Source organism: Galeopterus variegatus, unplaced genomic scaffold (assembly GCF_000696425.1).
Source record: "Galeopterus variegatus unplaced genomic scaffold, G_variegatus-3.0.2 Scaffold3423, whole genome shotgun sequence".
Classification (NCBI taxonomy): Eukaryota; Metazoa; Chordata; class Mammalia; order Dermoptera; family Cynocephalidae; genus Galeopterus; species Galeopterus variegatus.
In genome coordinates, this window is record NW_007729534.1 from 117,935 (window position 1) to 130,770 (window position 12,836).

The 12,836-nt window shown below is 42.2% G+C and overlaps 2 protein-coding genes across 2 annotated transcripts in view; one reads left to right on the forward strand and one right to left on the reverse strand.

Moving 5' to 3' along the window:
* Positions 1 to 6,581, reverse strand: part of ASL (argininosuccinate lyase) — a 66,455-nt gene extending 59,874 nt beyond the window's left edge. Inside the window, exon 1 of the mRNA XM_008585024.1 lies at positions 6,398 to 6,581. Within this exon, the coding sequence (XP_008583246.1) occupies positions 6,398 to 6,581 (184 nt within the window). The remainder of the gene's footprint in view (positions 1 to 6,397) is intronic.
* CRCP (CGRP receptor component) overlaps positions 6,503 to 12,836 on the forward strand; it is a 47,987-nt gene continuing 41,653 nt past the window's right edge. The window contains exon 1 of the mRNA XM_008585018.1: positions 6,503 to 6,587. Coding sequence (XP_008583240.1) covers positions 6,580 to 6,587 — 8 coding nt within the window. The 5' untranslated portion in view covers positions 6,503 to 6,579. The remainder of the gene's footprint in view (positions 6,588 to 12,836) is intronic.

A 12,836-nucleotide genomic window follows, 5' to 3' on the forward strand; every position in this document is an offset into this window, starting at 1 on the left:
CCTTTGATTCTCCCAGTTCCCCCAGCAGAAGTCCTCTTTCCCCTCTAAAACTGTCCTTTCTCGTACCTCTCCTTCTCTTCCTTCTGTATCTGGTATTATTATTATTATTATTATTATTTTGTCTTTTTCATGACCGGTAAGGGGATCGCAACCCTTGCTCACCGGCCATTCCTATATAGGATCCGAACCTGTGGCAGGAGCGTCGCTGTGCTCCCAGCGCTGCACTCTCCCGAGTGCGCCACGGGCCCGGCCCGTGTACCTGGTATTATTTTTAACATGCCTAATTGAGACACTGAAACTATAGACTGTTTAGTTTACATTTATCTGTTTATTGCTGCATTTCCACATCATTAGAAACTTGACAGCATTATATTTAAAGGAGATTATTATCATTATTGATATTACTCTAATCATCATCAATTGCTTCACCACTGAAAGGTCTCCAACAAGGTCACTGATGACCCAGTTGGGGGATTATTTAAAATATCTAACAATACAAGACAGAATGAACCTTAATGTAAACTTTAGTTAATAATAATGTATTGATATTGGCTGGTAATTGTAATAAATGGTCCACACTATTGCAAGATGTTAATAATAGAAGAAACCGTGGGGGGGAGGGGATGTATGTGAACTGTACTTGTGCTCAATTTTTCTGTAAACTAAAACTGCTATAAAAACAGTCTATGACTTAAAAAAAATTAACAATTGCTTCAGGACAATCACCAATCTATCAGAAAAGTACGTGGGTGAGCAGGTACCCAGACAGGTGCCATTTGAAAGTGAGTCCCACCCTGCTCCCCACACTAAGTCACACTTGAGACATTTCATCATGGGGCCCCAAGAGGCACTAGCGTCGCTTCCTCAAAAGCCAATCCCGGAAGCCTGGGCTCCTCCCCCACCCAGTCCAAACACCCTGGCTTTGGGACGCCTCTCCACCTCATTAGTCATCCCCCTCTGCTCCACTGCGTCCAATGTACTGTGTCACTATGTCTGGAGCTGGTTTCACAACTAGGCTGTCAACTAGCCAGGGCGGAGGATGGATGTTATTCACACTTGTATCAGATTTGTTGAGTGAATAACACAATGAGCATCTTTAGCACTTCTTTGTGGGGCTCACTGTCATCAAGGGACACACAGGGAACTCTCCACACATATCAGGTCAGTTGGGCCCGGGGTGGGATTATATTTACTTGTTGACTTTTAAAGCAAATTAGTTTAAAAAAATTTTTTTTGTAACTTAAAAATGTTAATTGAAGAAAAGTTTAAATACAGAATGTGTAAAGTTAAATGTCAAAAATCCCTCTCACTTTTCTTCCAATCCACTCCCAGAGGCAACCACCAGTAAACAATTTTTAACAGCTTTATTGACATATCATACAATTCACCCATTTAAAGTGTACAATTCAACGTTTTTTAGTACACTAACAGGGTTATGCAAATATCACCACTCTACTTTTAGGACACTTTTGTCTCCCCCAAAAGAAGCTTGGTAACCATTAGCCGTCACTCCCCATCCCTGCCCCTGCACCTCTCCTAGTCCTAAACGACCATTAATATACTTTATCTTCATAGATTTGTCTCTTCTTGGACATTTCACATAGATGAATCGTATAATATGTCATCTTTTGTGTCTGGCTTCTTTCACTTTGCATAATGTTTTTGAGGGTCATCCATGTTGTACCTTGTATCAGTACTTAATTCTTTTTTATTACTAAATAGTATTCCATTGTATGAGTATAGTGCATTTTATTTATTCAATCATCTGTCACTATTTAATATGCTTCTTGTATTTGTTCAGATTGCCTGGGATTCAATCCCCACTGGACAAGTTCCTAGATGAGTGACCTTGGGTAAATTATAATCTTTCCAGGCCTGCCTCGTTTCTCCAGTTGTAAAAAGTGACTAATAATGGAATCTACCTCCTAGAGTGTCATGGTTGTAGTGTCATTTGTTGAGCAACTTACCATATGCCAGGCACTTTATAAGTACTACCTAACATACCTGTGCTTTATAAATTAGGGAACAGAGGTTAGGAGAAGTTGAGTAATCTCCCCAAGGTCAAACAGCCTCTAAAAAAGTGANCAGTCTATGACTTAAAAAAAATTAACAATTGCTTCAGGACAATCACCAATCTATCAGAAAAATACGTGGATGAGCAGGTACCCAGACAGGTGTCATTTGAAAGTGAGTCCCACCCTGCTCCCCACACTAAGTCACACTTGAGACATTTCATCATGGGGCCCCAAGAGGCACTAGCGTCGCTTCCTCAGAAGCCAATCCTGGAAGCCTGGGCTCCTCCCCCACCCAGTTCAAACACCCTGGCTTTGGGACGCCTCTCCACCTTATTAGTCATCCCCCTCTGCTCCACTGCGTCCAATGTACTGTGTCACTACGTCCGGAGCTGGTTTCACAACTAGGCTGTCAACTAGCCAGGGCAGAGGATGGATGTTATTCACATTTGTATCAGATTTGTTGAGTGAACATGTTTGTTGAGTGAATAACACAATGAGCATCTTTAGCACTTCTTTGTGGGGCTCACTGTTGTCAAGGGACACACAGGGAACTCTCCACACAGATCAGGTCAGTTGGGCCCAGGGTGGGATTATATTTACTTGTTGACTTTTAAAGCAAATTAGTTGTTTTTTTAAAAAAAATATTTTTGTAACTTAAAAATGTTAATTGAAGAAAAGTTTAAATACAGAATGTGTAAAGTTAAATGTCAAAAATCCCTCTCACTTTTCTTCCAATTCACTCCCAGAGGCAACCACCAGTAAACAATTTTTAAGAGCTTTATTGACATATCATACAATTCACCCATTTAAAGTGTACAATTCAATGTTTTTTCGTACACTAACAGGGTTGTGCAAATATCACCACTCTTTTAGGACACTTTTGTCTCCCCCAAAAGAAGCTTGGTAACCATTAGCCGTCACTCCCCATCCCTGCCCCTGCACCTCTCCTAGTTCTAAGCGACCATTAATATACTTTGTCTTCATAGATTTGTCTCTTCATGGACATTTCACATAGATGAATCATATAATATGTCATCTTTTGTGTCTGGCTTCTTTCACTTTGCATAATGTTTTTGAGGGTCATCCATGTTGTACCTTGTATCAGTACTTTATTCTTTTTTATTACTAAATAGTATTCCATTGTATGAGTATAGGGCATTTAATTTATTCAATCATCTGTCACTATTTAATATGCTTCTTGTATTTGTTCAGATTGCCTGGGGTTCAATCCCCACTGGACAAGTTCCTAGATGAGTGACCTTGGGTAAATTATAATCTTTCCAGGCCTGCCTCGTTTTTCCAGTTGTAAAAAGTGACTAATAATGGAATCTACCTCCTAGAGTGTCATGGTTGTAGTGTCATTTGTTGAGCAACTTACCATGTGCCAGGCACTTTATAAGTACTACCTAACATACCTGTGCTTTATAAATTAGAGAACAGAGGTTAGGAGAAGTTGAGTAATCTCCCCAAGGTCAAACAGCCTCTAAAAAAGTGATGGAGGTAAACAGATCACAGGCTGTCTGACTGCAAAAGCTTGCACCATTAACTGTTAATATCATGGAATAACAAAGTGCTTAACCTTGCAAAAACGGTCTTTAGCCTTGCAAAAAAGAACAAGTTTAGTAAATCACTGACAGAACATGTAAATATAAAAAAGCAGAAAAAAGCCAAAAATTGACTCATCATCCAAAGACACCTGCTACTGTTAATATTTTGGCATAGTTCCTTCCAGTCTTCGAAGATAATATACATCACCTCCCCCTCAGCGCTGTTCATTTGTTGTTGTTGTTGTTTTGGCAGCTGGGGACTGAACCCTGGACCTTGGTGTTAACAGCACCAGCTCTAACTAACTAAGCTACCCGGTCAGCCCAGTCCTGTTTTTTAAAAGGCATAAAATGTAGTAAATCAGGTAGTTCTACCTCCAATACCCTTAGGTATTTCTTTTCCTCTGCATTTTTTTTTTTTTTTTTTTTTTTTNTATTTATTCAATCATCTGTCACTATTTAATATGCTTCTTGTATTTGTTCAGATTGCCTGGGATTCAATCCCCACTGGACAAGTTCCTAGATGAGTGACCTTGGGTAAATTATAATCTTTCCAGGCCTGCCTCGTTTCTCCAGTTGTAAAAAGTGACTAATAATGGAATCTACCTCCTAGAGTGTCATGGTTGTAGTGTCATTTGTTGAGCAACTTACCATATGCCAGGCACTTTATAAGTACTACCTAACATACCTGTGCTTTATAAATTAGGAGCCGTAGTGTATGTAATATCCATTCTCCCAGCAGGGGGCACTCTCACCATTAGAAGTACAGATGGGAAACGTTTCAAAAAACTATCCTACCAGTTCATGTATTTATTCATTCACCAAAATATCATCAAGTTCCTACCAACTGCCCGACTCTATGTCATTTCCTAGGGACATAGTAGGGAGGTCTTTGTTCTCATGGAATGTAGAATCTGGTATCTGATTTTTGGCCACCTCCACTAGAAATAATCATTGTTTTCTAAGTAAAAGCTGTTGTTACTGTTAAAGAATTCAATGATACTTGTTAAAGCATGGTAAGGCAGACTTTTTTCAGGACCATCATGATCGGTAGAGGGACCACTGCAACAGGGTCTTGCAGTGGGAGAGAGAGATTGGGCTCAACTCTGAATACAGCATGGGCAAGTGGAAATTTATAGCCAAGGAGCAGGGTGGGCGTAAGTGGATAGAAAAATCACCAAGAAACATCAGGGGTAAGGGGGATTCCAGCTAAACTGATCTAACAGGATTCTTGCCGAAGACAGGCCAGGATGATCAGACATCACGGGGAACCTGATCAGCTATCAAAGATGGGGGGCTCTGGCTGAACTGACTTAGCAGGCATCTTTGCTAAAATAGGATTTTATAAGGAGATAGAGATGAGCCTACGAGAAGATTCAGAAGCCTGACTAAAGTTTGTTCAAGACTTATTCATTGGGGACATCCATTTGTGGAGGTGATGATTTTGGTTGCTGGGAAAGTAAGTACTTTGGAAAAGGCTTTGATTATGTATTACAATTGGCTCTGTTCTTCTCTGTACTATGAGAAATGTTCTTCCTGCAACTAGAATAGAAATTGCCTCTGTTCTTTTGACAGCCTCTCCTGAGATCCAACCGATGCTGGACTAAGAGAAGAAAATGACTAATCTAGAGGTAGAAGCTTCCTGTGACAACAATTTCAAATTTCTAGGCTTAGTATCTATTATTCTAATGAGGAAATAGAAACAACATTCAACATGCAGAGACTAAAAACATCATCTAGTGCAATGGTGTTATGAGAAGCAATTAAAAAAATCAGAATTTTTCAGGTGACATTTTTGTTTTCCTTCCAAATGAAAATGACATTATTGTGTCCTATGGGGGAAATCATTCTTATGACTTGGATTATCCATTCTAGTAAATTTCAAAATGTGAATGAGAAGATTGGTACTGTTCCATGAACCACTAAACATTAACATCTGGACATATTCAAGAGTTAAACCATAGTGGGAGCTTCCAATCTTTCCTCTTAACAGTTAAGGCCGTATGAAACTCAAGGGCCATACAAGGTACATTGCTGATCTAGCATCCAACCATCATCTCTCTTTTTTTTTTTTTTTTTTTTTTAGGTCACACCCCATGTCTTTTAAAAGTCCTGGGGGCTGGCCAGTTAGTTCAATAGGTAGAGCTTGGTGCTGATAACACCAAGGTCCAGGGTTCAGATCCCTGTACGGGCCAGCCACCAAAAACAACAACACAAAACAAAAACACCCCACCTATCTTGTGCATTTCCCCAGCATACCAAATATGCTGCATTCCTCATGACTGTATTATGCTGAAGGGCTAAAACATGATTTACCAATCCCCTACTACTGGGCATTTAGGCTATTTCCCAGCAAAAACATCACCACACGTGCATCTTTCTTTTAGCATCTGATAATTGCCTTCGGACAAATTCCCAGAAAAGCTAAAGTCAGACACTTAGCCTGTTGCTAAGGATCTTTATACTTTTATGCCATAGCTCCCAAGAAAGAATGGGCACAGGGAGAATGGGGGCTGAGATTTTTTTCATCTTTTATTCAATCATAGCACACGTACGGAAGAGTGACCAGAAGTGCAGGCTCGCCCACTTTCCATTAACTTGAACAGAGCCGGTGACCAACACCCACACCTGAGACAGACACTGACTGCGGAATCATAACGAGGCAGAAGCCTACTAACCCGACAACGTCTTCGAACCCCTAGCTTATTAATACTTTGGTAAAACCTTCACCACGAAAACACGCAATAAATCCCGACCACAAACGCCTAACAGTCTAAAGCCCGGCTGGGCGAAGGACACAGGACCGCCGTGGCGAGGGGCGCCAGGTAGGGCGCAGACCCCGGGGTCCTCCAGGCTCCCGGCGTGCAGCGCGGCGATCCCGGCGTGCAGCGCGGCGGTCCCGGCGTGCCCCGCGGCGCGCGAGCCAATGACCCCGGCGGCTCGGGGTTGGTGGCGGTAGCGGCGGCGCCGTGGGAGCCTCCTCGTCCGCTGGTGGCCGGGGGCGGCGACGCGAGGGCGACATGGAAGTGTGAGCCGCCTGGGGGCGCGTTCCGGGCTTTGGGCCGAGGCGCGCGGCTGGGGACGGGGTAGCCCTCCTACCGGCCTGTGGGCTGGGCACAGAAGAAAGGGACTGCTGCTCTGCCCTTTAGAGCCTTCGCTGTCCACCCACACGCCGTGCCTGCCACCCGGGGCCGAGTGCCACAGGGTCCCGCTGCCTTCGAATGTGCCTCCTCTCTCCCTCATTCATTTACCAGCGTTTGCTAGGCCGCAGTAGCGGGGAGGCCGGCCTGATATCCGAGCGATGACTTAGGCTGTACAGCCCTGCGTCCGTCCGCCCTGAGGGTGTGGGAGGAGACACGGATGAATCCTGGGATACAGCTGCGCTTGGGGCAGTGGGCTCCTGGGGAGCCCTAACTCGGAAGAGGTGCTGTCTGAGTTTGAAGAGGAGCAGTTAGCCCTGTGAGGGAAGGGGCGGGCTTTCTGGGGAGAAAGAATTGCATGAGCCAGGACTGGGACCACACGGGGTGTGGCGTGTGTGTGCGCGTATAGGACGGAGTAAACGCCATTCTAACAATTCAGCTCCACATGGTCTTTTCCATGTTTGCTCGTTGTACTGCGTGTAAATGGAAGTTTTTGCATCTACTCTGTATGTGAGTTTTTGCATGGTTGACATTAGCTTGCAGGCATACCTTTATTGTGTTCTCTGTGGCTCTGATTACTTAATACGTTTTCTTTTATGTTCTTTTGCCTCACGTACTGCTATTTTTCAGACTTTTTTTTTAATGGAACATGTACATGTAACAAATAAAAGTTTCAAGAAACGATGCTTTTACTGTATGCAGTACACTCTGATATTGTCTGCTCTCTTTTACTAAAAAGAATGTTGACCCACCGAATTAATTTTGCAGCCCGTGGATGGGGTTTAAACTGCAACTTGAAAAACATTCATGTATATTACAGTAGTCCAAGCCATCATCACTAATTTTTCTCTCTTTACTAGAGCATTTTCTGTCAACATATGGAGTGGGTTAGAAATCTTGATTCTCTAGATTTGTAGGTAATCCAGGTATGGAGCTAAAAGGTTCTCGAGTAGGGGGCAATAGTCCACAGATAAGTTTGCCAAAAGCCATCTAATCAATTCTAATTACTGTTTAGGGATGGGATTGTGTACTTTGACTGTTTTAGGTCGCTGATTTGATTCCGGCTTGAAGGACTATTGACTGTTTAACCTACTGATTGTTCTTAAGATATGTTAGGGAAACTACTTAAATGCTGTTTAAATATGCTAAGGAAATTGCTGTAGGAAGAATGTGAAAAAGAAAATGTTTACTAAGGACAAGCTGTTTGTTGGTGGGTCAACTTAGCTTTTTACAAATTGCATTCTGGAATGTCACATTGTTAATTTACTGCTGTTACTAATTTTACACTGCCTGTTTTTATGTCCTTCTTTTTTTGTTTGTTTGTTTGTTTTTGTGACCGGTAAGGGGATCGCAACCCTCCTCACGGTGCAGTTCGCACCACGCTCAGCCAGTGAGCGCACCGGTCATCCCTATATAGGATCCGAACCCGCGGCCTCAGCGCTACCAGCGCCGCACTCTCCTGAGTGAGCCACGGGGCCGGCCAGCGCCGCACTCTCCCGAGTGAGCCACAGGGCCGGCCCCTTTATGTCCTTCTTTGATGATTGAATCAACTGATTTTTCTTGTGAAACTTCCTTGTCTCGTCAATAAAAATAAAGGCGGATTTTGAATCATCACTGCTCCCTTGATGGGCGGCAGTCCCTCCAGGCCTTATTCATATTACCTTGAGTGAATTCTTTCTCTTTTTTTCATCTCCGTTACACAGAGGGAAGTGTAACAAACATACAAACCTGTTTGAATTTATACATCTTTAAAAATCCCTTGACCCCACGTATGTGTCCACCGTTTGCTCCGTTTCTGCTTCCCATCACAACAAAACGTCTTGAAAGTGTCCTTTATCTCCTCATTCTCTCAACCATTCTGTTGGGCTTTCATCCTCACTCATCTACAGAAATGGCTCTTGTGAAAATTACCTGAGCCCTCCATCTTGCCAAATCCAAAGGTTGATTTTTCTGACCTCAACTTTCTTGATCTCTCAGCAGCAATTGAAAGAGAAACTGTCTTGGCTTTGTGACATGTGCTTCTCGATTTCCTCCTACATCAAGGACTACTTCTCAATGTCCTTTCCTGGCTTCCCTTCCTCCCCTGCTTGACATTTAAATATTGAGTTATTTTAGGGCTCAGTCCTGGGACCCTTTCTCTCCACACTCTCTCCCTTGGTTATTTTACCCATCTATATGCTGATGGCTCCCAAAAGTGTATTTCTAATCCTTTTCTCTCATCATCTATCCAGTTGCTTAGACCAAAAATCTAGCCCTCTTTTCTCACCCCTAAATCCAGTTCATCAACCAGACCTGTCATTCTCCACCTTTAGAATGTGTTTTAAATGCAGCTATTTTTCACCATCTCCATCGTTAACAGACAGACGTCCATCATTTTTGGTCTAAACAAGTAGTAGCCTTGGCTGCCACTCCCCCCCCCCCCCCCCCACCCACGCCTGCCATTCTGTTCTTCACACAGTAACCAGAGTGATCTTAAATATTAATTGAATCATGTCACCCCCTAGGTAAAACCATTCCATTGGCTTGTAATTGTACTTAGACGAAATCTACATCCCTTACTAGGACCTACCCTTTATAACCTCACCAAATCCCCAGCCTTATCTCTTGCCACTCTCCCCGCCTCCGAAACACACACACTTTCTACTGACAGTCATGTAGTTCCTCTGACCTTCCAAGTCCTCACCTATCTCAGGACCTTTGTGTTGCTGTTCCCTCTGCCTGGTATACTTTTCCTCCTGCCCTGCTCCCTTCTTCTTTTGATAGCTCAGGTTGAGTGTCCCTTTTCAAAGTTGCTTTTCTCCTTTAGTCAGTCCAAAATGTTCGTCTCTCATAGCACCTTGTTTTTTCTTTCCCCTGAAGTAATTACAAGTTGTAATAATAGATGTGTGTTTACTTGTTTAGTGCCATGAGGGCAGGTACCAATGTGTGTTCACCTAGTGCTTGCCACTGCATCTGGCACACAGTAGGCATTCAGCAGACACTTGTTAAATGAAAAAAATGTAACAATACTTTATTATTTTAATAAATAGAAGTTAATTAGCCAGCATCCTCCTTGCTGGGCATTAGATTTTCTGATTTTCCTAAGTGAAATCGTTTGAATCAAGGGTTTTCACTCCTGTAACAACCTGTCCACTTCTCCTAAGGAGTCAGTGACTTATTGGAACCAATCAAGAATTTTGCAGCTAGCAATTTATGGGAAAATGAGGCTTTCTGAGGTAGACTTGTGGTTTGGGAGTGGAAGGACATCTTGAATGGAAAGTTCTGGAGGCTGAACTTCTGGAGGCCTGTTCTCCAACATGAGATGTGACCTCCGGCAGTCTGGTCCTTAGGATCTTCAGCAGAACCCTGAGTCTCTGAGAGGGCAACCATATTGTACCTCTTTCAGGCACTGCTAGGACCTGAAGTGAAGAGGCACAGGTGGAAAACTCTCCTGAGTTTGTACTATTTTTTCCTTCAGTTATCGAGTGAATACCTGTACACTGGAAATTTCCTAAAGAAGGAATATTTATGCTTTATTTAATTCAATGACAGAATTTTAAAATAAAAGCGTTTTGACTGTCATTTGGGAACTTATTTTTCTCAAGTAAAAGAGCACAAAATATTCATAGCAAAATTATGTATTTTTTGGCCGGCCCGGTGGCTCACTGCTACAGTGTGCCGCTTGGGAAGCGTGGTGGCGCTCCCGCCGAGGGTTCCGATCCCACATACAGACCGGCCTCTCACTGGCTGAGCGAGTTGCGGGAGCAACACCGAGGGTTGCGATCCCGTTGCCGGTCCCGGTCCGGTACGGGCGCGACACTGAGGGTTGCAATCCGTTGCCGGTCACGAAAAAAGACAAAAAGGAAAAAAAAAAAATTATGTATTTCTGGGCCGGGCCCGTGGTGCACTCGGGAAAGTGCGGCGCTGGGAGTGCAGCAGCGCTCCTGCCATGGGTTCGGATCCTATATAGGGATGACCGGTGCACTCACAGCGCTCACTGGCTGAGCACGGTGCGGCCGGTCTCAAAAAGGACAAAAAAAAAAAAAATTATGTATTTCTATATGTAGGTTATTTGCTATTTGGCTAACTTTGTCCAATGCCTTGGGTGCATTTATATGCCTGAAAAGCTTGTGTGCACTCTTTTATTCTTGAAAATGGACACTGTTTACCCTCTGTACCATCTTTTTGTGGTAGTGTCAGGATTTCTTTCATTTAACAGCTGGAAATACTGAGATTCTAAAAAGGTAGGTAGTAGTTACTATAACAATTCAGTAACAGGACTGGAAAGAGGATACTTGTTTGCTTTCTTTCAAGAAAGTGCTACAGGTTAAATTGTTCATTGACTTCTAAGGCTGTCAAGTTTTCTTGTACCAAAGTTTAGTTTTTCAGAACATGAATTGATAGCATAGATGTTGAACATAGGAGAATTTGAGCAATTTTGTTTGTCAATGCATTCGTGAGAGTTAACTGTGTGGCAATTAATAAGCACTGTTTGCATGGGCTTTTTTGGTATGTGTGTGCTCTTAAGAAAAATCTGCCAATAGATCGTTTTGTTCTGTTTATTCAGAATTTGTTTTTCCGAAGTATTTGTTTACATCTGTCAAATTGACTCAGCAAGTTAAGCAAATTTTACAAGTTAAATTTCAAACAGTAAGTCAACGTCAGTCAACTAATTCATTACTTAAGGAAATTAAGTAACTGCTTGCCTGCAGTATAGATTCAGATAGTCTTTAAAATTCAGTTGGGGGTTGGCTGGTTAGAGCTTCATTTGGTTAGAGGGCAGCCTTATAACACCAAGGTCACAGATTCTTACCAGCCAGCTGCCAAAAAGAAAAAATTTTCTTTGAATATTTGCTTTAAATGTCTGTAAACAAAATCAGTACTATATTATTCTAAGTCCTAGGGGGAGAATATGGAGTTTTGCGTAGTTGGGCAGTTTCTAGAAGTCTGATTGCATGTGAATGTATTACATAACGCTTAAGTGTTAGCCATAAAGCAGACAATTCCTGCTGTGTAGGTGTCAACAGCTTGTAAGTTTGTAATTGACAGATGTGTCAATTGACAGATTCTAGCTCTAAAAAAACAATTGGTGGGAAAAAATATATTTTATGTCCTCAATTACAGGATATAACCTTATGGGGTTCTTTTTTTTTTTTTCTGGCGGCTGGCTGGGGATCTGAACCCTTGACCTTGGTGTTATAACACTGTACTGTGCTCTAACCAACTGAGCTAACCAGCCAGCCCCTGGAATTCTTTGTTTTAGTTTTACACTTCTATTTTCCTCAACTTTTTAGCTTGAAAAATTTCAAATCTATGGGAAAGTTGCAAAAAGAACACCACAAATACCTGGATACCTTTTACCTAGAGTCACCATTTGTTAACATTTTGATTTGGATATTTGCTGTATTTCTTTTGCACATGCAAAAGAGCTTTCTGCAGATACACACACACACACACACACACACACACACACATTTTACTAACCATTTGAGAGTTGTGGACATCATATTATTTCACCCCTTCTTAAAAAGTGTGTTCTCCTATGTAACTACAATACCATTATCACACCCAGGAAACTTAGCACTGATATAACTACTATGTTTAAAATACAGCTTATATTAAAATTTCTTCCGTTGTCCCAATGATGTCCTTTTAGCTGGACTTTTCTCCCCCATTCAGGATCCAGTGATGAATTGCATATTGCATCTGGTTGTCATGTTTTTTTAATCTCCTTTACTCTAGAATACTTTCCTAGCCTTTTTTTTTTTTTTTTTTTTGTGACATTGGTTTTGTGACAGGTGGTATTTGAAGAATCTAAGCCAGTAGTTTTGAAGAATGTTCCTCATTCTGGAATTGTCTGATTATATCCTCATGACCAGATTCAAACTAAACATTTTTTTGGCAGGATTGTTATGAGGGATATGTCTTTCTCAGTGCTTCACAGCATCATTATTGGTGCTATTAAATTGGATGACTTGATTAAGTTGATATCTGTCGGATCCCACCATATCCTGTTCCCAACAACGTGTCAGTGGTGGTTATAATAACTTCTTGAGGATAAAAACTGCCTTTAAAAAAATTTCCCAGGGCCAACCCATGGCTCACTCGTGAGAGTGCGGTGCTGATAACACCAAGGCCCCGGGTTCGGATCCCATATA